The sequence below is a fragment of the Chrysemys picta genome, chromosome 8 (genome assembly GCF_011386835.1).
Source record: "Chrysemys picta bellii isolate R12L10 chromosome 8, ASM1138683v2, whole genome shotgun sequence".
In the NCBI taxonomy this organism is placed as follows: Eukaryota; Metazoa; Chordata; order Testudines; family Emydidae; genus Chrysemys; species Chrysemys picta.
The window spans coordinates 96,632,073-96,659,685 of NC_088798.1; the positions used below are offsets into that span (position 1 = coordinate 96,632,073).

The 27,613-nt window shown below is 41.5% G+C and overlaps 1 protein-coding gene across 16 annotated transcripts in view; it reads left to right on the forward strand.

The window, feature by feature from the left end:
- ACSL6 (acyl-CoA synthetase long chain family member 6) overlaps positions 1–27,613 on the forward strand; it is a 115,434-nt gene that overhangs the window by 80,267 nt on the left and 7,554 nt on the right. For 8 of the 16 annotated variants that reach the window (XR_010589894.1, XR_010589897.1, XR_010589896.1 and 5 more), the window contains 10 exons: positions 2,588–2,639; positions 9,109–9,182; positions 13,237–13,314; positions 16,853–16,987; positions 18,352–18,486; positions 20,593–20,688; positions 21,776–21,848; positions 22,796–22,884; positions 24,934–25,050; positions 26,512–26,655. Coding sequence is in view for 12 of the 16 variants with exons in the window: in XM_005297890.5 (XP_005297947.2) it covers positions 2,588–2,639; positions 9,109–9,182; positions 13,237–13,314; positions 16,853–16,987; positions 18,352–18,486; positions 20,593–20,688; positions 21,776–21,848; positions 22,796–22,884; positions 24,934–25,050; positions 26,512–26,655 (993 nt within the window). In the remaining 4 variants the exon portion in view is untranslated. Of the gene's footprint in view, positions 1–2,587; positions 2,640–9,108; positions 9,183–13,236; positions 13,315–13,371; positions 13,450–16,852; positions 16,988–18,351; positions 18,487–20,592; positions 20,689–21,775; positions 21,849–22,795; positions 22,885–24,933; positions 25,051–26,511; positions 26,656–27,613 lie in introns of all 16 variants that reach the window. The other 8 variants (XM_042850027.2, XM_005297891.5, XM_042850024.2 and 5 more) reach the window with 1 other exon arrangement.

Here is a 27,613-nt window from a genome sequence, read left to right on the forward strand (position 1 = left end):
CCTCAGGCTAAATTTGTGGCTGGAAATGAATACTCTAGGTTCATTTGAAAAGCATTTTCTCTTTGGAAAAACCTTTTGTGAGGGAAAAAATTTCAAGCGGCTCTACTGTTGACTTCACTGGGTTTGGATTGGACCCTAAGCACCTTTCACTAGAGAAGAGACTATTTATGAGGTGTGCACAATGCAATCCAGCAGTTCCCTGTTAGCATTGCCCCTTTCATTATTCTACCTGTTTAGAGCTGGACTTGGATTGGTCAGTCTGTCATGTTCATTTACTCTGTTCTAAAGCAAAGAACAGAATTACAGCTGGGGCTGGTATTAGTTTTGTGGTGTTAAAAAAATTGTGATGGACATTAAGGGTCCATACCTTCAATCCTTACTCAGGCAAAACTCCCAGTGGTTTTGCCTGTGTGTACAACAGGACTGTGCCCTGAAATCATTAACTCCGCCTTTGTGGTTTGCATAGGGACATCTCTAAATCTTGTAATTATAAAAGACAAGTTACTGTTATCTGTGAATTGCCTCCTCTCTCTATTTCAGAGGAGACTTGTGATGTATTTGAGGATAAGGGATAACTTTCATTCTTTTATGAGAGTGGCCTTTTACAGCAGAGCCTAGTGGTCAAACACCCACAGCCCTTTATTAGTTATATCCCCTAATCCTTTTCTCTTCCTTTTTCTCTTCCTACCTTATTTTGTTCTTGTATGATTCCTGAGCACTCAGTCCTACAAATCAGACTAAGAGCTATTACTCTGATGTAATCTCTAGTAGCAGAACTCCCTTTTATTCACCTCCTGTCCTTGTTTCCAAGACAATCTCCCCACAAGGAAAACATGTCCTGACTGCACTGAAACCCCCTATTTCCCTGATACTACCATTTAAAGTGCTCCGCATACTGTCACTAGCCATGCTAGGAATCAAAGGGCTTTGTTTGTACTACAGCTGTTTCATTCATATTGGGGGGAGGGGAGCGTGTTCTCATAGAGTAAAAAGGAGACAGGTCTTGCAAACACTTACACATGTAAATTTCTTTTAGAGGTCTACCCTATTGAATTTGATACACTGTAGGACTGGACCCTAAAACAGCAGTTGCAGAATTACAGAATAGGATTCATGTGCTGACACAAGTCATCTTCATGGTCTTGGTGACACTGTGTCTAATTTTAAACTCCACAGCACGTCAACTCACAGTAAATGTTCCTTAGGAAACAAAACAATAACCAGAAAAGACAAATCACAATGGGTGGCCATGGCACAGTCATGAGTTATCTTCTGATCAAGTGGAAGATGACGTGTGTCATCCATGCAGAGCCAGCTGTTTGTAGCCTGATTAAATTCTAATATTAAGTCAAATTTATTTAAATGGTAATTAGCAAAGCTTACCCATTGCATATGAGTGGATTCCTCCACTACTGTCACCTTTGGAGACTTGTTGGGGTTTCTGTAACTGAAAAATGCACCACGGCAGCACCAGTTGGGAGCATTTTGAAAGCTGTTGAATTAGGTATGGTTTTACTAAGAATGACTGTGGTACTGCTGGGTGCGCTCACTGCCAATTATTCAAAAGAGGCTTGTAATTCTGGATGTGTTACTTCTTGGTGGCCCAACTTGACACACACAGGGCTTGATATTCATAGCTGCTGAGCACTCACCGATCTTACTGACTTCAATTGCAGATAGCAGCCCTCAGCAGTGACAGGTAGGCCCAAGATGTCTCAAACTGGGCTTCCAAAAACTAAGGCACCCAAACATTTAAACATATGAACTACATTGTCAGATTAAGGCTAGATGCATAGTAGACAGAAACCTGACTTCCAAATATTTTAAACGTAAAAATGCTGAGTTTCATTTCCTACAGTCTTATTATTTGTTACTTGCATGTATTTGGTGCTTGTGAGTATTCATGAAAATGCCTGTACATTCCAAAATGTCCCTAATTTTTAGAACGAATGCGCATTCGGCCAGAAATTAGAACAATATTTGTTGTTGTTCCTCTTAATAAAAAGTTTATCATCCAGTTAGGGACCAGAAAAAATGCCATGTGACTTAGAGGACCCAACACATGACATGAATAACAAATAGAAAATAGCTGTTTTCAAACAACTCATCATCTATATATTATTAATCCCAAATGTGAGACACTCATGAATAACAAATACAGATGAAGAAAATCAGGATCTGTTAGCAAATGATTTCCTAACCCCTAAAGGGGCCAAATGCTTAAATATTATTTTAAACGAGTAGTTCAAACAGCTGTCATGCAGAAGCTTGAGGGCTGCGGTTTTCTTTCATTAGGGAATATAGCATATTGTAGCATATTATAAGTAGGCAAGGATCTTGCATGAAGGACTAGTCACACTAAAGCACACTCCTTTAACGCACCTAAACCAAGGGGAAAAGAAGGAAACTAGATCAAATGGACATACGTACTAGGGGGAAGAATTGCATGATGTGTTTTTGCAAGCTCCAGGAAAAAAATGAAATGATAGGGTTGAGACATGATTGGTTCAATAAAGAAGTGAGCACAAAGGATAATGATGCTAGCCTGTGACTCTCTAATTTTCCTGTTTTCTTTGTGTATTTCTAGCCTCCTCGACCAGAAGATCTGTCGATTGTCTGTTTTACTAGTGGCACTACAGGTAACAGAACAGGCATTTTAACCTTAATGCATTACATTAGACTATCAAAATCACTCTGAATAACAGCTCACCGTGTATAAACACAATCTATATAGAACAATTATGTTTGTTTTATGTTTATTAAATACACTTGTGTGTGAGAGAGAGATACATACACACATATATAAAGTTATAATCAAATTAAAAACTTAGACTACACTGGTATAAAAATACAAATAATAATTTTTCTGCAACTCCTGAAATAATATATTTTGGCAATATGATTTTGCAAGTGTATGAAAATGTTGTGTGTATATCTCTTTTCCTCATTCTTCTGTGTATCTGTTTTCATGTTGGAGTCTGTTTTTGAAGTTTTTTTGTTGAAGAATTACCACTTTTAGGTCTGTTAATCTCCCTGGTCACTCAATAGCAGACCTAAAAGTGGCAATAACATACCTAAAAGTGGCCTCTCCATGCTCAGAGAGGCTCTCAAAGGTCTCTTATGGGGAAGAATTAGTCCAAAAATTGGCTGCACTTTTGGTTTGTTTGGGATTTTAAAATGTATAGAAAATCTAGGGACAGTGTTTCCTTTAAAGTTTCGTTCTTCTTTACTACTTTCAGCATGTTCTTTTTTTTTAAATAGCCCTTTATTCTGGACAGATAAGGACAAGAAAACTTGTGGAAAACTCACATAGCCCTTGGGCTAGAGGCAGGCTTTGGGCTATGCTTAGTGTCAGTAGGTTAAAACTTTGGAAGTATCTATTATGACTTGAATTCTATAATGAAAATTTGGGTTTAATAACTTGCAAATTTATATTTATTTTTGGCTGTTTATTAGTAAACTCAGGAGTGGATTTTAATTTTTGTATGTGATTCATAGGATCAGACATACAAAATGCCTTCACAGAGGGAAGAGAGAGGTTGACTCTGAGATGTTTGGACTCACCTTCATTTTTTTTAACTGATTGTCAACACAACTCCTAAATGAGCATGAGGCAATGGTGGTTGCTAAGAGTGGAAATGTACATGAAACATTGTTATGCATCTGTGTGTACTGACTGCTCTGAAAAAACATCCTTCAGTTTTTCAAGTACAGACCAGTGACAGGTTTCCTTGGAAGATTAATCTCCAGCAGAGCCAATTGGATGTTAATGAAAGCTTTCCATGGTTCAGCAGAATTCACCAGGTTTCAGAGTAGCAGCCGTGTTAGTTTGTATCCGCAAAAAGAACAGGAGTACTTGTGGCACCTTTGAGCATAAGCTTTTGTGGACCCACTTCATCGGATGCATAGAATGGAACATATAGTAGGAAGATATATACATATATACAGAGAACATGAAAAGGTAGAAGTTGCCATATCAACTCTAATAGGCTAATTAATTAAGATGAGCTTAATAATAATAATTAAGATGAGCTGCGGATAATAGCTCATCTTAATTAATTAGCCTCTTAGAGTTGGTATGACAACTTCCACCTTTGCATGTTCTGTGTATGTGTGTGTGTGTGTGTGTGTATGTATGTGTGTGTGTGTGTATATATATATATACGTACATACATACATACAGAGATCTTCTTTCTATATGTTCCATTCTATGCATCCGATGAAGTAGGCTGTAGCCCACGAAAGCTTATGCTCAAATAAATGTGTTAGTCTCTAAGGTGCCACAAGTACTCCTGTTCTTTTTGCAGAATTCACCAGTAACTCATGGATGTTAACTTGGTATAAGCAGCCATTTACAGGCTCAGAAATGACACTGGATGGCATTCATTCAGTGACGCATTCAGTGACATTGAAAAGATTCCTTGCTTACATATGAGAAGTGTCAGACAAGCTCCTCACTGAAGTGACACCTGAAGACTGTCGTGCTCTGGTTATTGATTAACTGCCTGGAATCACTTACCATTGTTGATACTCCTCCTTTGTGCATCTGTGTCAATGTGCTTGTGCTATCTTGAGGATATTTTGTGCTGTTATCTCTGTGAAGCAAATTCAAGTAGAGGATACTTTAATAATTTAAAAGAAAGGGAAAAACAAGCGATATCACTAATATGCTGCTGTTCCATCCAGGATGGGCTCTGGGGAAGGACTTGTAGCAAAGTGAACTCTGTTCGCCTAGACAGTCTGTCAAATAGTCCCATGTACTAAAAAAGGGTAACACATGCTGTGATCACCATTGTGGCACATGTAGCTAGATCAACATCAAATCTGCAGCATTGTTTGTTCTGGAATTTTTCTTGATGAGGTTTCTGGTGATGAAGGTTATGAAAACTGGTGCTCTGCTCTGATGTGTTTAGAGTCACAAATACTGTGGGACACTGAATTCAGCTGTTATTCACCTAGAAAAAGGGGGAGGAAGGAAGGGATATATTTTCAGAATTTCCTACTTGCAATCAAATGGTGATGAGTAAGTGTGGGCCTCTTACTGAATGAGGGAGGCAACCTAGTAACAGAGGATGTGGAAAAAGCTAATGTACTCAATGATTTTTTTGCCTCTGTCTTCACGAACAAGGTCAGCTCCCAGACTGCTGCACTGGGCAGCACAGTATGGGGAGAAGGTGACCAGCCCTCTGTGGAGAAAGAAGTGGTTCAGGACTATTTAGAAAAACTGGACAAGCACAAGTCCATGGGGCCGGAAGCGCTGCATCCGAGGGTGGTAAAGACGTTGGCGGATGTGATTGCAGAGCCATTGGCCATTATCTTTGAAAACTCATGGTGATTGGGGGAGGTCCCGGATGACTGGAAAAAGGCTAATGTAGTGCCCATCTTTAAAAAAGGGAAGAAGGAGGATCCGGGGAACTACAGGCCAGTCAGCCTCACCTCAGTCCCTGGAAAAGCCATGGAGCAGATCCTCAAGGAATCAATTCTGAAGCACTAAGAGGAGAGGAAAGTGATCAGGAACAGTCAGCATGGATTCACCAAGGGCAAGTCATGCCTGACTAACCTAATTGCCTTCTATGAGGAGATAACTGACTCTCTGGATGAGGGGAAAGCAGTGGATGTGTTATTCCTTGACTTTAGCAAAGCTTTTGATACGGTCTCCCACGGTATTCTTGCCAGCAAGTTAAAGAAGTATGGGCTGGATGAATGGACTATAAGGTGGATAGAAAGCTGGCTAGATCGTCGGGCTCAACGGGTAGTGATCAACGGCTCCATGTCTAGTTGGCAGCTGGTTTCAAGTGGAGTGCCCCAGGGGTCGGTCCTGGGGCCGGTTTTGTTCAATATCTTCATTAATGATTTGGAGGATGGCGTGGACTGCACTCTCAGCAAGTTTGCAATGACACTAAACTGGGAGGAGTAGTAGATATGCTGGAGGGTAGGGATAGGATACAGAGGGACCTAGACAAATTAGAGGATTGGGCCAAAAGAAACCTGATGAAGTTCAACAAGGACAAGTGCAGAGTCCTGCACTTAGGACGGAAGAATCCCATGCACTGTTACAGACTAGGGACCGAATGGCTAGGAAGCAGTTCTGCAGAAAAGGACCTAGGGGTTACAGTGGACGAGAAGCGGGATATGAGTCAACAGTGTGCCCTTGTTGCCAAGAAGGCTAACCGCATTTTGGGCTGTATAAATAGGGGCATTGCCAGCAGATCAAGGGACATGATCGTTCCCCTCTATTCGACATTGGTGAGGCCTTATCTGGAGTACTGTGTCCAGTTTTGGGCCCCACACTACAAGAAGGGTGTGGAAAAATTGGAAAGAGTCCAGTGGAGGGCAACAAAAATGATTAGGGGACTGGAGCACATGACTTATGAGGAGAGGCTGAGGGAACTGGGATTGTTTAGTCTGCAGAAGAGAAGAATGAGGGGGGATTTGATAGCTGCTTTCAACTACCTGAAAGGGGGTTCCAAAGAGGATGGATCTAGACTGTTCTCAGTGGTACCTGATGACAGAACAAGGAGTAATGGTCTCAAGTTGCAGTTGGGGAGGTTTAGGTTGGATATTAGGAAAAACTTTTTCATTAGGAAGGTGGTGAAGCACTGGAATGGGTTACCTAGGGAGGTGGTGGAATCTCCTTCCTTAGAGGTTTTTAAGGTGAGGCTTGACAAAGCCCTGGCTGGGATGATTTAGTTGGGAATTGGTCCTGCTTTGAGCAGGGGGTTGGACTAGATGACCTACTGAGGTCACTTCCAACCTTGATATTCTATGATAACGATGGTTTGAGGAACCCTGGCAGATGTTCTGGATCATCTGAATATGCAATGAAAATCTTCAGAGACCAAATAAATGAATTCAAGTGTTGAAAGAAACTCAGAATCCATCTCATTTCTCAGGATGTCTGAAGATTTATCGCTGGGTACTGAAAGAAAAACCCTTAATTGATATAGTTGGGGGTATATAATCTAGGATGCATTTCAGTGAGGTAATCAAACTAAGGAAGAATATCCAATCATTGTTTTGAAGAAAAATTCACAGGGGCAGCTTTCTTTTGCTGGTCTGAATGAGAAATGGATGAGTGGACTGGTGCATTCACAAGTTTCTCCTGAAGTCAACTCTGTAGAAGTACTGCTACCCTCTGAATTGTACAGGCTGATTTGAGAAATTTTTTTGGCAAGACACACAATAAAAGATAAGAAATTTCTTGGTCTCCTATGCACATCTATTTTTTAGCTTGGCTCACAGAATTCTCTTTTTGTCAACCTGTGGAACTCCTTGCCTGAGGAGGTTGTGAAAGCTAGGACTGTAACAGGGTTTAAAAGAGAACCTCCATGAATTTATCTAGTTAAGTCCATTAATGGCTATTAGCCAGGATGGGTAAGGAATAGTGTCCCTAGCCTCTGTTTGTCAGAGGGTGGAGATGGATGGCAGGAGAGAGAGATCACTTGATCATTACCTGTTAGGTTTATTCCCTCTGGGGCACCTGGCATTGGCCACTGTCGGTAGACAGGATACTGGATGGACCTTTGGTGTGACCCAGTACGGACGTTCTTATGTTCTAAAGACATGTTCTAAAATACTCTATATGTTATAAATGTTCTGTTCATTCCAATAAATATGTGCAGTGGAAAATGTTTGTGTTCAGGGTTCACTTAATTAGTCTGAAAGTTGGATGAATTTGGTGTTCGTGCAATGAAGGGAGAACTAAGAGAACACGCATTGTGCAGTCTTGCCCATGCGGCTCTGCTAACTGAGCTCAACACTCCTGCTGTTCCTGGGCAGTAACTGCTGATAGTGCTGACCTGAGCACGGTCTTTGTGATCTGAAGCAGTATCCACAGAGGGACTGGCATGGTACCTGCAAAGTTTGTGAACTGAAGAGGAATTGAACCTCAAACCCTAAAAGATAGCTTTCTACATTAACCCCCAAGCCACTGTGACCCCTTCCAAATTCCAGGAGCATGATTAGTTTATCCAGGGGGCAAATTCTGCCTGGACACACAGTTTGGGCAGGCCCATTGACTTCAGTGGGATTCCACAGGGCAAGGTTTGATTCATTATGCACCTGTCATATGACAAACAGCTCCATCTACTTTACATTAAAGAAGGAAGGCTTCTTTGAGAGCCAGCTCCACCCAGCTAGTCCTAGGAACTACAGTACAGTGGCTCAGTCTGATTTTAAAACTAATCTACTTGCCATTTACGGGGGGGGGGGAAATAGGGCCCACTTCTGCCAATTGTACTCACACTGACTAGCAACTTACTCTGTGACTAGTCCCTTTTAAGAGTGATGAGGAGGGTTGCTGCTGAGGCAAAGGAATATATGTCAAGTCCTAGTCACTAGCACTGCAAGGTCAGGAGTCCCTCTACTCCTCCTGACCATGGTCCTGAGAATGGATCGATGCTAGGTATTTTCTATTATTTACATGCTCAGAAGTATTTAATGTGCTGTGCTGACTGTGTTCTATTTGGGTAAGAGTGCTGCAGTTTTATCAATGGCCTTGTGGCCATGTGTGTCACCCAGTAATCTCCACACTTTGGTGTATTGAGAGGTGTGAACATCAGAAACATTATTCAAGTGGCCATGAAGAAGCCAAAACTCAGAATAAAAAGTCAGTGATGGTAATATCGGTGATCTGACAAAGAAACCTTCAAGTTAAGTACAATAGTTCTAGAGCTTTTTCTTAGCCAAAATCAAGGTGACTGGTCTCTATGTCAAATGGTATCTTGAGTAGCTGCAAACAGAGAAGAAAACCTTCAGTTAAAACATGCTATGCTCATTTTACAGTAATACTTTATAAAAAGATGCACATCATTCTTAAATCCTCTGATTCAATGGCTGATTCACACTATCTGGCCCAGAGAATGGGCAATAAAATCATACTATTGGTCTTCTGTGTGTTTTATTGAAACAGTTAAAACGTCTTTGTATATTTTATTGCATAGAAACAACTCATTTGTGAAAATTGCTATTTTAGAATTCAGGAAGGGACATTGAAAAGAATTTTAACATCCCCAGGTCTTAGAAGCCTTTGAAAATTTACTACAGGGTCTTTTATTAATGCTGTGCTGTTTCTTTTTTCTTTTTTTTTCTTTTTCTTTTTCTTTTCAGGGAACCCCAAAGGTGCTATGCTGACTCACAGAAACGTGGTTGCTGATTTTTCGGGCTTTCTGAAAGTGACAGAGGTGAATACCCCGATCTAGAGAGTGTTACCGCATACTGTGACTTTTTCAGTTTGAATTTTTGGCTTATTTCAAATCTATCCAAGATGTGCAAATATGTTCAAGGAGATAAGTGAAATCTCACTCTTGGGGCCCAAGTCATTGAAATTGGAGCAAGGTTAAGCCCTTAGTGGTGAATGACAGTAGGTTTCCCCTACTACAGCACATGCGTGGGTCCTGCTCCTGCAAGATACTGAGTCCTTTTGGGGAGCACCCTCAACTCTCATTAAGTCAATGAGTTGATCTTGCAGTACTGGGTCTCTGGTGAAGGCCAAAGAACCCAGTAAAATTATGACTGGTGTTTAGAACTTAAAAAAATGACTACAAGCTTCCCAGTGATGCCCATACAATAAACCAACCCCCTAGAGAAAATTAATTTCCGACTTGTCCATTATTCGTTTGATAGCCATCATTCTGCACACAGTGTATATAAAGTATATGATAGCCTATGCAACATATTTAAAATATTACAAAAATCATTTTATTTATATTAAAACACACCTTGTTACAGCCTGTATTTTGAATATGATATATGTGACACTGTGTAACATAATTTTTTTAAAATAGAAAACTGGCCAGTTTTTATATGTGAAGTACATTTAAAACAATATATAAACATGCAGTTGGAGACCATACTTCCTGTATGGGAAACAGCATTGCTGAAGCACAAATTAATCATGTTAATAGACTGCTAATACTTAAGTGATGGGAAAAAATCTACTGGTACACAGTGAAAGGACCATTACAGTTAAAGAAACAATGTACTGATAACACACCCACCTTATCAAAATAAATCTGATATCTATTCCTGGCCAATGCTGGAAATATTCCTGTTTTCGGGCTTGACTCTGTAAAGGTTCCCTGGTGTAGGTCCCAATCCTGCAAATATTCATGCATGTGATGAGAGTAATCCCATTGAACTTGTTTAAGTGTCTGCAGGATTGGGGCCTCATTAATGATCACCATAAAGTGTCAATGGGACAGGTCACAGTAGTAAACACTAAGAGCTTGACCCTGCAAGATGCTGAGCACCCTCAACTTCAAGGGAGTTTGAGGCTATTCAGAATTTTGCAGAATCAAGCCCCAAAAGCCTGATCCAATGTCCATTGCAGGAAATAGGATTTTTTCCATTGATTTCAAAGGGTATTGGCTCAAGACCTAAGACTGCCATTAATAGAGTTGCCAACTTTCTAATCGCACAAAACCAAACACCGTTGCCATGCCCCTGCCTCGCCCCTTCTCTGAGGCCCCACCCCCACTCACTCCATCCCCTCCTCCCTCTGTCGCTCGCTTTCCCCCACCCTCACTCTCTTGCTCATTTTTACCAGGCTGGGGTAGGGGATTGGTGTGCAGGAGGGGGCAAGGGCTCTGGCTGGGGGTGCAGACTTTGGGGTGGGGCTAGAAATGAGGGGTTCAGGGTGTGGGAGGGTGCTCCAGGCTGGGGCAGGGGGTTGGGGTGCAGGCTCTGGGGTGGGGTTGGGGATGAGGGGTTTGGGATGCAGGAGGGGGCTCTGGGCTGAGGGGTATAGCCGAGGGGTTCGGAGTGTGGGAAGGGGCTCTGGGCTGAGGCAGGGGGTTGGGATGTGGGAGGGGGTATGAGCTCTGGGCTGGGGATGCAGGTTCTGGGGTGGGGTCAGAAATGAGGAGTTCAAGTTGCAGGAGGGAGAGCAGCCTCCGGGAGGGAGTTTGGGTGCGGGAGGGGGCTCAGGGCTGGGGCAGGGATGTGGGAGGGGGTGCGGGCTCCAGGATGGAGTTTGGGTGCCGGGAGTGGCTCAAGGCTGGGGCAGGGTTGTGGGAGGGTATGCGGGGTGCGAACTCTGGGAGGGAGCTCTAGGCTGGAGCAGGGGTTGGAATGCAGAAGGGGGTGCGGGCTCCGGGCAGCGCTTAGTTTGGGGGGCTCCATAGAAGTGGCAACATCTTCCTCAGCACCTAGAGTTAGGCGCTGCCTTCGCGTACAGGCACCGCCCCCCGCAGCTCCCATTGGCTGCGGTTTAAAAATGAACTGAATTTTTTTTTTCCAAAAAATATTTGTCCAATTGCTGGTTTGGGGGAGAAAACACAAAGATTTTCATTTTTTGGAAAAAATAGAAAAATATTGCATCAAAGGCACAATATTTCCTTTTTAGCAAAACTGGAAAAATATGACTTTTTTTCTCCAGTGGTGAGACTGGTTTTTCGCAGTTGTACCTATGGATAAGGAGACCAGTTTGAAGAGACACTTGCAGGTAGACTGGCAGATCTCAATACCTTAGTCTCCTGTACACGAGAATATTCAGACTGCCATATAAAACTACAGGTGAAACAAGACACTGAAAACACTGAATTCTTATCACATCTGACCTCAGGAGATGATAGGAAAACATGCCCAAAAGAGAGTCAATCTCAGTATTCCTTTCCATGGGAAAGCAACTCAGGGGCTTCTATTATACTCCATTATTTTGACAGATACAGCAGAGTAATGGGAGTGCAAAGTGGATGTGAAATGATACCATTCTGATTGAACAGGGTTTTAAACCCCCTTTGCACTGGTGTAAAAGGTGCAGCGTAATGGATATAATCAAGCCATCAGTTTCTGTAATCACTATAATATGGCTATCCCTACACCTTGGGAAACTCTTTTATGTAGAGAAGTTACTTCTTTTGTTTTTTAGCTTTCCTTCTGCTGTATGGAATATGTAAGGCTAAGGGCCTTTGTTAAATTCCAGCCCAATAAGACAAAATAAGAAATCTTAGCAAACCAGTTTTCTTTTTCTTTTTATAATTTATTCAGCCTCTTTCTTCCCCCACATCTGTCTCTGGAGCACCAATAATGTAGATGCTTAAAATTGGAAGAAACACTAACCAAAAAGAATTAATATTTTGCAGCTCAATAATCCAACATATTATTCTGACTAAAATCAATAATTAACTGCCGCAAAAAATCCTGCATCTTTCAGTCTAATGGTCTGAATCTGCACTTGGACCTGCACAGGTGACTCTTGTGCCTCTGCAGAGCTCCACTGACTTCAGTGGGGATGCACACGGGCTAAACGGGCCATTTGTTTGAATCCAGTTGCAGGATCAGGGTTGTAATTAGGAGAAAAGTACCCATCTCTGTGTAGGATTAAACTTTTGATACAAATTTTCTGCTTAATAAACCCAAATCTTCAAACCTAGACATCATGGCTAGGGGCCAGACTGTTAGCTGTGTTAAGCTCACTCCACACTGGCAGAGTGGCACAAAGCAACTTTAAAGCTGCCCTAATGGGACATCTTGAAGATCCCACCAAGATGGAGGAATGCTGGGCTAGTGTAAAGCTGGGGTGGCCAGCTTTATGCAATCCTCCTGCTAACCCTTGGTTCAGGGGCATGTCAGGGTCGGCTGGATGAAGAAAGAGGTATTCCAGGAGCAAAAGAAAGTTGGAGATAGAACAGAATGTATTCCACCAATCCCCAGCCATGGGGCACCATTCGAACTTACGTTGGGGGCCATTTTGGCCCCTGGCCGGTCCCAGTATTGACAGAGCTCCTCCCTACCTCAGCTGCACTGAGGCTGAGTGCAAGTGTGAGTGGGTACTCAGTGCAGCTGAACACCGTTCCGTAATAGTCAAATCCTGAATCTCGGCGCTTGAAATGCCCGGACACCCATTTTGAGGCAAATGCCAATTTGAGTGTGCAAATCTTTATTTGGTCACCTCACTTTAAAAGCCTATGTAGGAAAATTTGGTTCCTCGGTGTCAGCACCTGTTTGCTGTATGAGCTGCAGAGTTTCTTGATAAATACACTCTTGCAGCGGGGAGAGTTCTCCATTGCTCTCTATGTACATCCTTGCACTCTTTACTACTCATGCTAACTTAGCTTCATTGATGTTGTGGCCTAACGCTTCGCTTCGTATGCTGCTCGCTCTCTCTCTCTTTCTTGATAATCTTTACCCTTTTGCTCCTCTGGTGCCATTTTTCTTTTTATTGTTTTATGACTCTCTTGTTGTCTTCCTGTCAGTGTTTCTTTCCTTTCTGTCTCCCATGCCCTTCACCTGCAGAAAGTGATCTTTCCGAGACAGGACGATGTGCTCATCTCCTTCCTGCCTCTGGCTCACATGTTTGAAAGAGTTATACAGGTAAGAAACCTGTCTGAACTGACTAGGCCTTGTGGGGCTCCTTGTGTTTTCTTCCAGAGTCAGTGGGCTCCTACTTGTGAGGATGTACACATTTCCTATTTGCCTTTAGCACACATGTTTGAGAGAATGGTACAGGTAAGGTCATGGTGTCAGTGGAAGTCCTGTTTCCACACTAAAAAATAACTAAGTAAAATGGTAAACATGGCAAAATACTCCACAATATACTGTAGAGCTAAAACAGATTGTACTCCAAAAGTGTCATGGGTGCAGCTCCAGGGTGCAGATTCTGATCTCATTTGCACAGGTAAATCTGAGGGAACTCCAATAGAGTCTCTGGAGTGTAACTGAGATCAGAAAATGGCACATGTGCAGAAATAATTATCTTTTTGTGGCAAAAGATATCTATTATTTTGGGGGGGGGGCAGCTTTTCAAAGTATTATAGGACCAGCAATCATGGTGGTTAAAATAATATTGCATGTATTCTTTATCAACTCCACACTTTTTATGGTGTCACTAAATCAGATTTGCAGAAACTGAAAAGCAGGAAAAACCCCCACAGTGGTGACACGCAGTCTTCCTGGCAGATCAGTGTATAAAGCACAATAAGTGGAAGCCATCGTCTCTAGGAAATAATGACAAGTAGAAGTACTGACTCATGCCAGCCCATATAAGTGACTTCACTTTCTTTCCAAATAAGGCAGATGAAAGCTGCCGGTCTGAAAATCCATGCACTAGAGATTGGCCAGAACTATGAAGTTTGAATCTGGATTCAGTTCTGAATTTCCCAAAATTTAGTGGGGGCTCGGATTCTGTGGTCAGATTTAGGCTGACGCCATGTTTTTTTTTTTTTTTTTATCAGAATCTGAACCCAAGCTTTCCCAAAGTGTGGTTTTTTTGTTTTGTTTTGTTTTTTGGGTGGGATTTTAGATTTGGAGTTCTGCTTTGGGCCTAACTCTAATAACAACTATACCAGACTTAAATTACTTTTTGCCATGTTAAGAAACCTGCAGGCTCCTGGGATTACTCTTTAAACCTCAGTATCTCGACTACTAAATTTTTTAAAGTGCTCTCTGTGCATATACAGTGACTATTTTTTTCCAAATGGATCTTTAATTATTTAGCCAGGAACCTGCTGCACATGTGAAGTACAGTATGTGGATTTGACAGGGTGATATTTCTTAAACCCACAAACTTCTATTGATTAAATTCCTATGGTTTTATAGTCAATACCTGGAGAGTAAGTATTAACCATGTTGTTGTAGCCATGCTCGTCTCAGGATGTTAGAGAGACAAGGTGGGTGAGGTAATATCTTTGATTGAACCAAGTTATGCTGATGAGAGACGAGCTTATGCAGAGCTCTTAAATGTGGTGTAGCTGCATAAATCCCATTAACTCAGTAGGAATTATATGGCTACTCTCTCATGGCTTTGGAAATGTAAGATTTAAGATGTGGGAAGATTTTTCACAGGTACATAAGAGAGTTAGGTGGTCAACTGCCCATGACTTCCAATGGGAGTTGAGTGCCTGTTCCTTACTGTCCTTTGTGTCCTGAAAATTTCCCCTCCATGCCAACAAAAATTGAGCAATTTCAGAGATAAATAAAACTGGTCACTCACTGATACCTAAATACTGCAGGGCTCTGATATTAGGTATTGCATTTTTTGCAATGCCTAAAATGTACAGGGGGAGTTAAGAATTAACTCTCCACACTTGACTCAGAATATCCTTTATTGCTAGCCAGTAATTTTATTTTAAATATGCTCTAAGGCTTTTCACAAAGGAATGCTTCTTTTCACCAAAATAAGAGTGTGCAAATAACCGTGTATATGATATGTGACACAGACTGGGAGCTCAGATTATTTTTCCCTCTTTGCTCACTACCTGAAACTCCCTTTTCCCCCCCCTGAATGGCTCCACATTGCACCCAGACAAGGAATCTTTTGTAGGCCAGAAGGCTCAAAACTGGCTTAATGCTTGTGTCCCAGGGCTGAGTAGATACCTTCACAATGCTCCCAGCCTCAGCAACAGTGGAATGCATGTCCATGTGCTGGGAATCACACTTGGATCTCCCATTTGTCATTGGATTAACAACAGGTATATCCTCTCCTCAAAGGAAATGCATATTGGGTTATAGGATGTTCTAACAGCTGCATGAAGATAGTCTCAGACAGAGGTGAAAATAAGCCGGTATGCCGTACCGGACTAGACCGGCTTCCCCAGGCTGGCGATTTAAAGGGCCTGGGGCTCCCGGAAGCGGCCCTTTTAAATCACCCACTGCTGGAGCCCTGGGGTAGCGGCAGTGGGGCTCTGATGGTGATTTAAAGGGCCAGGGGCTCCTGGCCACCGCTATTGCAGCGGAGCCCCGGGCTCTTTAAATCTCCACCAGAGCCCCGAGCCCAGGGTAGCGACAGCTGCCGGGAGCCCCTGGGGCTCCGTCGGCGATTTAAAGGGCCCAGGGCTCTGCTGCGGTAGTGGCAGCTGGAGCCCCGGGACCTTTAAATCACCCCCTAGCCCCAGGGCTCCCAGCCGCCTCTGCAGCTGGTAGCTCCAGGGGTGATTTAAAGGGCCCGGGGCTCCCAGCCACCGCTACCGCAGCCAGAGCCCCGGACCCCTTAAATCTTGATTTAAAGTGCCTGGGGATTTAAAGGCCTCGCCTCTTCCGATTTAGACCATGCCTCTTCCGGTTGAGGCCCCACCCCCTGCTCAGGACTTCAGCGTACCGGTAAGTCCTTTAAGTTACTTTCACCCCTTGTCTCAGAAGACCTAAAAAGACATGAAGAAACCTCTGTTAACCACAAAAGGGCTAGCATAGAGATTTCATGAGGAATTATACACGAAAGACTAAATTTTTCCTAGTCCCCACAATCAAAGGTGAGTCTAAAGAAAATGGTGTCCAACAGAACATAGAATCACAGGCTGGTCAACCTAACGTTCACCTCAGTCTTGCCAGAATTCAGTGTAACCCCACAGCCATGCAAAGAGTTATCTCTGAAGTATGCTCCACTGCAAGACAGTTTGCCCCCAGTCTGATACAGTAGTCCTGGAGTGACCATGTGAGAGAACTGTGCAATCTGATTACATGATAACAGATTTAATTGTGGAGTCAGAAAAGTTGCATAATGAGTCATATGGTAAAAATAAAAAAGCAGAAATTGGGAACTTAGGGTGGGAATTTCAAAAGTGGCTTAAGAGCACAAGCCCCATTGAGTTCAGTGGGACTTTGTGTTCCTAGGTTATTCAAGTGCTTTTGAAAATTGCACCTTTCAGCTTTGATTCCTTTTTCTCCCACAAATTGTACTAAATTTTGTTTTCTAAACATGAATGCCAAGTAAAGGATCTATGATCAAAGTCCATACAAAATCAGTGTGTTTCTACCCAATTTATTAAGTGGTTTAGTTGTTTTTTAAAAAACCCATTAGCCACAATGGTAAATAAAATTTCAGGAATGCGTCTTTAAAACAGGGATGGGGGTTCTTTGCCACAGTGATTAAATGCAAGGAAATAAGTATTCTGTTTCCCCCCCACACCCATCACAGTCTGTCGTATATTGCCATGGGGGGCGAATTGGATTCTTTCAAGGAGATATCCGTCTCTTATCGGATGATATGAAAGCACTGCGTCCAACCATTTTCCCTGTTGTACCACGATTATTAAATAGAATGTATGATAAGGTAAGTTTCATTTATTCTGTTTGTAGTAATAAAGTCAATAATTGTCTAGCAGTTAACTTAGAGACTTCCCTTAGGTTTGGCCTGTTTCACTAACTTTCTTGTATACTTTTTGCCTCACTGCAAATACATTAGACCAGATTCTTAGCTGGTGTAAATCTGAATAGACTTTCTGAAGTCAATGGAGTTATATCAGCTTATACCAATTGAGGACCTGGCCCATTGTGTATTAAAGTGAATTTCTGTGCATGTAGGTCCTGTTCCTGCTTCCACTACAGTCAGTAGTGACATTCCTAGTGATTTCACTGGTACAGGATCTGAGCCCAAGAGAAGCATGAATCAAACTTGGATGTGCCAATGCTTTCTCTGCTTTTGAGCCAGTGCTGGAGCTTGGTCCTCACTCACTGCTGGCAGTGACAGGAGAGAGATGCTGAGCAGTCTTAAAAGGGCTTAAATATTGAAAGCTCTGACTTAGTGGTGAAAAATCCTTCATACTAAGAGAGGGTCATGTGAGAACTCCATGGAAGATATTTAAGAGGATAGCATATTTAGTAGCCATGTTCAGTATGTGTAGAGTATTTATCCTAAAAGTAAGAGAGGGATCTAAGGGCACAAACTACTGATGTAAACTTTCTGCAAGTTCAGGTCTGTTTGGATCTGGTTCCTCATTATTTTGACGGATACTAGGGGGTACTGATACGGAGAGCCGGTTCGGGTTGCTCTCTTTTAAAACATAGATAAAGATGGCCATCATCACCTCAACAAATAGCAATATTTGTGCTAGCTGCCAAATATTCTCATTCAAGTTGCTCAACCTTAGAACTTTATCATAGTTTCACCTAATGGTGCATATAATAGAAATCATACAAGAAACACTGATCATATAAATGTAGTCAATGCCTCTATTCTCTTGACTTCTCCCCTCTTTTGTCTAAGGGAAAAGTAAGTATATTTCCGAATAGATTGCAACAAAACATAATTTGTACACCGACAACTGTAGCGTAGTAGTCTTAATTATACTGCTAACATAACAGTAACTTCATTGACCTCATTAGAGTGGTGTCTGCTTTGCCCAGTGATAAATCTGATCCTAAGCTTTCGTGGGTAAAAAAACCTCCCTTCTTCAGATGCATGAAGTGAAATTTTCACTCCATGCATCTGAAGAAGAGAGGTTTTTTTTACCTACGAAACCTTATGCCCAAATAAATCTGTTAGGGTGCCACCGGACTCCTTGTTGTTTTTGTGGATACAGACTAACACGGCTACCCCCTGAAATCTGATCCTGTGGCTGTTATCATAAGGATATTAATACACTCTGTTTTCTTTCTTAGCTGTGTAATCTTTCATGTCATCCTGCATTCTCTTAGATCTTTAGCCAAGCAGATACTCCGTTGAAACGTTGGCTTCTGGAATTTGCTGCAAAGCGTAAAAAGGCTGAAGTTCAAAGTGGAATCATTAGAAATGACAGTTTGTGGGATAAACTATTTTTTAATAAAATCCAGGTAAGAACTTGGGGAAAGTGACTGTATAGCTGTTGCTCAAGAAATAATCAGTGAAGTCAGTTTGGCTGATTTAGAAACAGTGGAATTGAAAAAAGGAACCTAGGGAGGAGAGAGCACCATTTTTATTTCTCTTTTAATAGAGACATTTGTTTAATCTGCTTATTTTTGCTATTCACTTTGGGTACTTGGGTGCAATCCATCCCTGTGCTGAGGGTCAGCACAAGGTATAGGCATCACTGAAGTATTGCTTAAGCACTGTTTTATGGACTTAAGGGGTGCATAACATGAAATCCAAGATGGTGAAGAGGCAGCAGAACACTTTGCTGTTTCATGTAAAATCTCAGGAATCTGAGCAAATTTCTATGTATTATTAGGTATCAGGCATAAGGGCCAAACTCTCTGCTCCACAGGAGTTAAGCCAGCAGAGAATTTCACCCAGAGGTTTAGCTTTATCTTGAAATTCAATACATACTTCATATATCTAAATGTCCTAGGTGGGCCACTAGAGAACAATGAATAAAATACTGGGCATGAAAGAAGGAATGGCACAAAAATAGTAGCTAAACTCACACACAAATGGGTTTAACAAACTTATTTTCTTTGGGGCTTCCTGCCTCCTTAATCATCCAGCCTCTCTCAGGTTTACAGGGTCTTGCTCCTGTGAATTCGGTCTATTAATCAAATAAAATTGTGTTTTTTTTCTTCTGAACCCCAGCAGTAAGTACTATATGTATTTGTAGCAATATTCCTCTGGCTCCCCACCAGCCACGCTGAAATAAAAAAAATATGGAGGGGAAGATAAAAAGAGATGGGGAGGGGGAAGTATTTTTGCTAGAGACATTTAGACCTGTTCCAAAGTCCACTGAAAGGTTCCCATTGATTTCAGTAGCTTTTGGATTAGGGCCTTAGTCAGTACATATCCCAAACCATTTCCCCCCCTAAGAAAAAGCATATAAGGCCATAAAGGAAAGCCTGTGCATTTAACATGCAATTGAACAAGAGGGAAAGGAAAACAGAATATTTGAGGGCCTGTTAGGTGCAATCTGAATGGTCCTACTATTTGCCAGAGTCCCTCAGTAAAGCATTCCTAGGTCAACTAAATCACTGATATGCTGTATCACTCCAGCAAGCTCTGGTTAATTACTTTTCTTAATTGGATGACTTATCCAGTGACATGTCAACTTTATGTTTAGCCAGCGAAACTGATCGCTCCTTTCATTTGTGAACTGCTTACCCTCAGTCTGCAAAGATAAGAGTTCAAATGATGCAGACTAGGCATGTGTCCTTCACAGATATAAGGCAAATCTGGCTCTGCATTGATTCAGGATCTGTGACCATGACCTTCTAACCTCAAAGTCTAAAAATTACAAGAAATTCTTTGTCTTCCTTTTTTTGACTTACAGCATCGCTGAAAGGTGACAAAGGGGTTGATGTGATATCATCTACAGATACTTGAAGGACATCAACCTTAAAAAGGAGGCAGAATTGTTTGGGGTTGTTCAGGGAGGAATTACCAAAGCAATGGGATGAAAATGAGCAGGAAAAGAATGGAGGCAGGACATTAGGGTGATGATTTTTTTTTTTGTCCTAACCATGAAGTCCTATAGAGCCAGATGGATTCATGCCTGCCTCAGGATGGAAAGATGGACTAGATGACTTCTTGGGTCCCTTCCAGCCCTACATTTCTATGATTCCATGCAGGCACACCCATGCATCTGTGCCAGGCAGTGTTGACTTCGAAGGGGCTCTATTTGGGCAGAAAGGTCTGCCCATGCAGAGTCAGTTGCAGGACTGGAATCTAAGACTGTGTGTAATAATCTTAAGGAAAACTATGGAATTTATATGAACAGGGACTAGCCAAAGCACATGGACTTTTTGTTCTGTTTGTACAATGCCTAGTACAATGGGTTCCTGGTCCATGATGTGGCTCCTATGGTGCTGATTATAGGCACTATGGTGATGATTATAATTTTCTAATGGAAGAAGGGCTGTTTCTTTTGGGCTACTTCAGTTATATGCAGTTAGTGCTTTTCCTTTCAAGATGTGATTGAATGTGTATGCTCATATGGGATGCTAAGAGTTTTATTTTCTCTTATTATCTAACAGGCAAGCCTTGGTGGGTGTGTTAGGATGATTGTAACAGGAGCTGCCCCTGCTTCTCCAACTGTTCTGGGGTTCCTTCGGGCAGCACTTGGATGTCAGGTACACTTCACCTACACAGTTATTCAGATGCACTGTTGTACTAGCTATTCTAGTTGTTAAGAAATCAAGGGAAACCTATATTTAAAATAACATTTGCCAACATAAATCACAATAGAAATTGTTTTTTTCTGACAGTCAAAGATATAAATAGTAAGAGTGGGCTCAAACCACATAGGTCAGACATGGCTCCAAACTCTCCCAAAGTTGAGAGGAGTTTGGATCCAGGACTTTCAGTGCTTTATAGAGAAAGGCAGCCAATGACAAAGTTCAGATCTGGATACAAGTTCAGGAATATTTGGATTTAGGGTTTGCACCCATATCTAGAGGGGCGAAAAGATCAGCGGCAATAAAATGGTGCAACTTGTCAATTTTTAAAAGTCACATTGATTAATACCCAGGCATAGAGGGGGACTTTGGAGATGCCTATTTCCTAGGTCATTGAAGACCAGACACATACTGAAGGGACCTGTCTAATGTCCTGGGAAGAAGGTGCGGACCAAACCACTTACTGTAGAATCCAGGGAGTCTGAGGACACATAGCTTGCATGCTCCTAGAATTCTGCTCAGGTGGTTGGCAAAGCTAATGGCCTCTAGAAGTAAGTGGCAAACAAGCCCCACCCTTCTCAGATGCCTGAAGCTTGCCAGCAAAAAGTTTCCAAAAAGACCCTTTCAAAAATGTATTTCATATTGGTGCAAAGAATCTGGTTTCTTTCACAGAAGTACATACTACTTTATTCAAGCAACTGTGATCGGTACAACTGTCTTCTCGTCCCACTATTTTCAGATCCTTACAGTGATATTCATTCAGAATAATATATAACAATGTTTCCCATACAGTGAAGACCAGAGTAACTTTCCCTGTCAATCTGTACACTGTGTATAGTGTAGTTGTAGCCATGTCGCTCCCAGGATATTAGAGTGACAACGTGGGTGAGAAGGTAATATCTAAGCTTGTCTCTCTAATCAGCATACTCCATTATAGTTTAAATTCACAGCATTGTGCAACAAGAAGGAAATTGAACAATGTTCAAATCATATGTAAGCGTTAATCTATCATTAGGTTCAAAGCTATATATCTCTTTGTCAGGTTTATGAAGGTTACGGTCAAACAGAGTGCACAGCAGGATGTACCTTTACCACTCCAGGTGACTGGACTTCAGGTAAAAATGGACAAAACTGTTAGTGTATTAGGAATACTTTTTTGGGACCGTAATACCTACAGGATACTATGCAATACTTTATCATTGTGCTGAATAATTTGGGTGAATTCAGTATTTATGAAAGTGAGGTATTAATGGCACTAGCCAAAGAAAGGTAGAATTTGATCAGATGCTATGCAAGTTTCCCTAGAGCACTAGGGATAGTGCTAGGTAGTCAACCTATGCACGTGAGCTGATTTTCAGTGGCACTCACACTGCCAGGGTCTTGGCCACCGGTCCGTGGGGCTCTGCTTTTTAATATCATTTTAAATTAAGCTTCTTAAACATTTTAAAAACCTTATTTACTTTACATACAACAATAGTTTAGTTATATATTATAGACTTACAGAAAGAGATGGTCTAAAAATGTTAGGTTTCAGAGTAGCAGCCGTGTTAGTCTGTATCCGCAAAAAGAACAGGAGTACGCAGGCTGAGGGACGTACTGGCCGCCGCTTCCAGCAACTCCCATTGGCCTGGATCAGCGAACCGCGGCCACTGGGAGCCGTGATTGGTCAAACCTGCGGACGTGGCATGTACACAAACCGGCCCGGCCCACCAGGGGCTTTCCCTGCACAAGTGGTGGAACAAGTTTGGGAACCAGTTCTAAATGATACACAAAACAGAACTTTGGGCTCTGTTATTAACAAGTTACTCTGAGTTAGGTCTTTAAAAGAGGGTTTGATTTAATTTCCTTTTGGTCAGAGGAAGATGGTAAGACAAAAGGGTCCTGTATTGTTACCCTTAAAAGTAGGAATCCTATCCAGACAGGTTAAAGGATTCTGCACACAGACACATATGCTTCAAGAACACTGAACTTCAAGAAGTTCAGCTAGAAATGGGTGATGTGCTAATAATAATCTAATGAGCACCATTTATAGAATGAAATGACAAATGACTTTAATTTGCAGGTCACGTAGGAGCCCCTCTGCCCTGCAATTTAATCAAACTGATGGATGTGGAAGAGATGAATTATTTTTCTTCAAAAGGAGAAGGAGAGGTATCATCTCAAACATTATATACAGCCCCTCGGTAGTTAACTCTTTGAGGCAGGCTGTCATTATAAAAATCTGTGAGCCATTTGTTACTGCTTGTATCTGAGAATCCATTTTAAGTGCCCCTTGTCATAGACTGAGAAATGAAAGGAAAAAAGCAGAACAAAGGAACACGTCAGGCAGCAATAGAACATCATAGTGTTAATTACAAATACAAGGTATTACAGAACCTCCAGCAAGTGCTACAGCTAATTACTTTTGAAGGGGCTGAGGGTTCCACACAGGCAGACCCTTACACTCACACAGAATCCCATTGAGGCATAAGGGTTCACCTAAGCCGACCCCTTCACAAGATTAGGGCTAGGGTTATAAGTCATATAGGGTTATAAGTCATCCAGTCCTCATGTATCCCTAGTACAGTGAAAACTCTTATTGAAATAGACAATGAAGTCAATAGGACTTTCCTCTGAGTAAGAACAGCACTAGGATTGTAAGACTTGGCTCTCTACATGTTTAAGGTCCCAATTCAGCAAAGCATTTAACCTCAAGCTTCACTTTAAGCATGTGTTTAAGTCCCATTAAAGTTAAGCATATGCTTATGTCGTTCACTGAATAGGGATGGCTTGTGGAATCAGGGCCTAAATTCTGGTCCTGGTAGATACTGACTGCTATCCTGTCCCACTGAGGGCTTTCAGCAGCTTGCAATAGGCACTCAGAACTTCGTGGGATCAAGCTTAGTTATTTTTATAATGCACTGGAACTAATTTATTTACTTTTTAACAGAACTATTTTTCTTTTTTCCATTTATATTTTCAAGTTCAATGAAAGGCCATTGATTCACAGAATAAAATCAAAGCTGAGGATTATATTTACATTTTCCCTTTAATGTCAATGGTTGTCAGCCCATTTCATAACCTACAGTATCACGCACGCTACGTTAAAGAGAAATAAAGTGTAATTTCGTATTATCCCAGAGTTCTGCATTTCCAGTTTTCCTTCAGCAACAAAGTCCCAGCCCACTGTAATTTACTGGCGAGTGCTTAATACCATAGAATGTCAACGTGCTCCCGTGTTTGCGTCTATGGCTCTGAGCCTACATAGGCTGGATTCTTGCAGAGTCCCACTGATTTTGAGCAGGACTCTTTGCAGGCACACGTAGTTGCGCTAATGGATCCCAATGCAGGTCTGAACCCTAAATTAGCAGCTGGAGTCTCTCAAAGAATATACCCGCTAATACTTTTAATGCTTTTAGCTAATGAGGACTCCTTAGGCTCCAGAGGTAAAGGGTTCACGTTTTAGTCCTGAGTTCTGTCCCCAATGCCCCATATGTACAGTTTAGCTCACGAACCTAGTGGGTGAAATCCCATCCCCACTGAAGTCAATGGTAACACTCCCATTGACTTCAGTGGGGCCAAGATTTCATCCAACATCTGGATGTACAGCATGCAGTGATATGATTCACCACGGTGTACTCTGTACTCCCTAATTATGTTCACAGCTTACCCTGAAAGCTTTGACACTTTATTCTTGCTACTGCATTTAGGTTTTAACTAGAGGTGAGTGAAATGTTCACAACAACATTCAAAATGTTCAAAATCTAAGTGTTTTCTATTTTCACTGTAAATGAAAAATATGGCCCAATTTTCAGTGCAAAGTATCTGCACTAAAGCGAGTTCATTTTTAGTGAAAATGATCGCATTTTTCAGCAGAATTGTTGTCTTTATGAAAAATATGTGGAAGGTTGTGATATCACATGCATTAGCAGTCAGTTTTTCTGTTCCCATGAAATACTGTCAAAAGACAATTTTAGGGCTGAGAAAAACAAACAAGAAAAGTCCAGAAAATTTCACACACAAATTGACCGAAGTTTTGCACAGTCTTGTTTTCCTACCTTACACCTACATTAGTTTAAACAATATATGGTTGGTGGTAACAATTTGAAATATTTTATTTTATTGGAGCACTCAGATGGGAAAGAATCCACCCATTAACATTTTGGTATGATTCCACAATAAAAGCTTGAGACTTTGTCAGCAACCATGACTTTTTTGCAGATATGTGTGAAAGGACCCAATGTTTTCAAAGGTTATCTAAAAGATGGTGAGAAGACAGCTGAAGCTCTGGATAAAGAAGGATGGCTTCATACTGGAGACATTGGGAAATGGTTACCTGTATGTACTGGTCAGATTCTCAGTTCTTGTGTAAATTGTATATTCCTATTCTAAGGTAGTACACTTGTATTTTCAAGCAAATCTGTGTTTTTTGTGGAATAACCCTATGTCAACCTCCAGGAGTTCGTGCATCCTCAGAGTCAAGTCCATGCACCTGGGTCCCAGTTACAGGTCAGCTTCATGCCTCAGCATCCCAAGTTTGAAGCAAAGCATAAAGAAAAGTTTCTTTGATATCTCATTAGTTCATGTAAGGTATCAAGCAGATTTGCCTCTGCCCAGAAGCTATTTTAATATCCAAAGCCAATCACTCAATCTTTAATTAATCTTTGGAAGAAGAGATGACACTGGGGAGACAGAGATCAGTTCAACTGCTTCGGAAATCGAGCCACCTCTACAGTGGCATGCTGAAATCAACTCACTTGTTTAAAGACCAAACACCTTGATTTTTTTTTAGAAGTATTGAATGCTCTCAAATACCATTCAACTGCAAGTTCTCAGCACTTTTGAAAATAGTTACTACTTTCTGCCATTTTTTTCATATTTAAACTCTAATAGTATTTGATAAAGAAGTTGTCTAAACACCAACATCTACATTAAAAAAATATTTTAATAATTATCAGGTGAAAAAAATATCCTACCTGGAACAAGAGGTGGGAAGATGAACTCAAAACAAAACTGGGAAACCTCTGAATACCAAAGCATTTTCATTATCTTTTGAGTTTTTTAAACACCATTATTCTGGACCCTGTTTTATACATACAAAAGCAAGTGCACAGAGCACTTTTTCAGACTGAAAAGTGAGGGGAGAAAAGACTTTTTTTTTTAAATGAAATTTCTTATTTTAATCTCTCTTTCAGAAGAAAGACAATGTATATCAAAAACTTGTTGGTTTCGATGTATAAATGGGCATTTGGCAGAAATGTCACAAAAAGCAAAATTTCTGGGCAGCATGATGGCCTGGGACAAAATGGTCATGAAGTATTTTTTGGTATTTTTAAACAGTTCTTCTGACTACCAGAATAGCACTTTCCTTCCCTGCGTGATGATGGTTGTGTTTATAACGGAAGTTTGGACATTACCCTTAAAGAGACTCTATCATGGCTGATGGGCTGAAAATACAACCTGTGTTTAAGAGACTATATTTATCAAAAATGTCCTCCTGATCCTGAAAATCTCTTTTCCAAGTGAGGGCTGCAAGACTGATTAAATTCAACCTTTTCTGCTGGGCAGTTCACTACCAATAAACCTTGGGTAGGGCCAGTTTCCTGGGTTCAGACACTCTTGCTCTGATCTTTGCTCTGCCTGGATGGTCCGCTCTTACTGGTAGCCAGGAGATTGTGCACCTCCTCCCAGTTTTACTGTTAGCTCTTTAATGAAAGGTAGAGTCAAAAAATACATTGTTGACTGGGCCTGTATATTCAAATAACAATTTTGGTAACCATCATCTCTCTTTCCCAACAGACTGGGACACTTAAAATTATTGATCGGAAAAAGCATATATTTAAACTTGCTCAGGGGGAATATATTGCGCCTGAAAAGATTGAGAATATCTACATCCGCAGTGAGCCTATTGCCCAGATATATGTGCATGGAGACAGCTTACAGGTAAAATGTAACACTTCAAACAGTCTGCTTGACAGGTTCTGTGCCTGCCACCAAGGGGTCAGTAGAGGTGACCTTTCTACCCCTCACCATCCTCCTCCTCAATTCTGGAATTGGCTCATAGCCAGTTAGGCCCCCAACCACTTGAGTGACTATACACAGTTTGGGGAATGGGTGACAATCTAGCCTCTAAAGCTACCTCATTATCCTCCTTCAAATCCCTCCTTACAACTCTCCTGTGCCATGATGCCTACAAAAAAACTCAACAAAGGTTAGGCTGCTGGGGTGCTGAGACTACTGGCATCAACTTTTAGAAATAGAGAACAGCAGAGCATATGCTAGAGCTGCACTTTAATTCACAAGTGGAGGACAAGTGCAGGACCCTTCATCACTTGTGTCCTGCATAGGACCTGCATGTGAGAGGTCTGTCTGCCAAGTGCTTACGCAGGTGGGCAGAACTATTCTCTGTATTAAAACAGAATAGTTTGGGACATGTTTTCAAAAGTGGCTTCTGAAATTCTGCCCACAAAATTCTGCTCATTAAAGTTTTATGTGTGAAAAATCTGATTTTTGCGCACACAGTGGAGATAGCTGCATGTGTAAGCTATCCAGTTTACATATGCAATGGTTGGTGTTTTGCATACCAACAGGTACAATTTCAGACACCATAACAACTACCCTTACCCACTAATCATGCCCTGGAGTCAAACACCTATTTCTCTTTGACATCAATATGATTTCCCTGGATGGTCAGAGATCCATGAATGGAATAGTGATTAAACAAAATGGACCAAGTTCTGCTCCCACTTATACCAGCGTAAAAGCAAAGTAACTTTGTTAGCTTCGGTGCAGAGTAGAATTCAAATTCCAGAATCTGGGCCAATGTATTATATTTTTCTGGCAAATATATTAACTGTCATTTTACGGATCTTTTATCTGAGGAGAAGAAATGTTCATCACA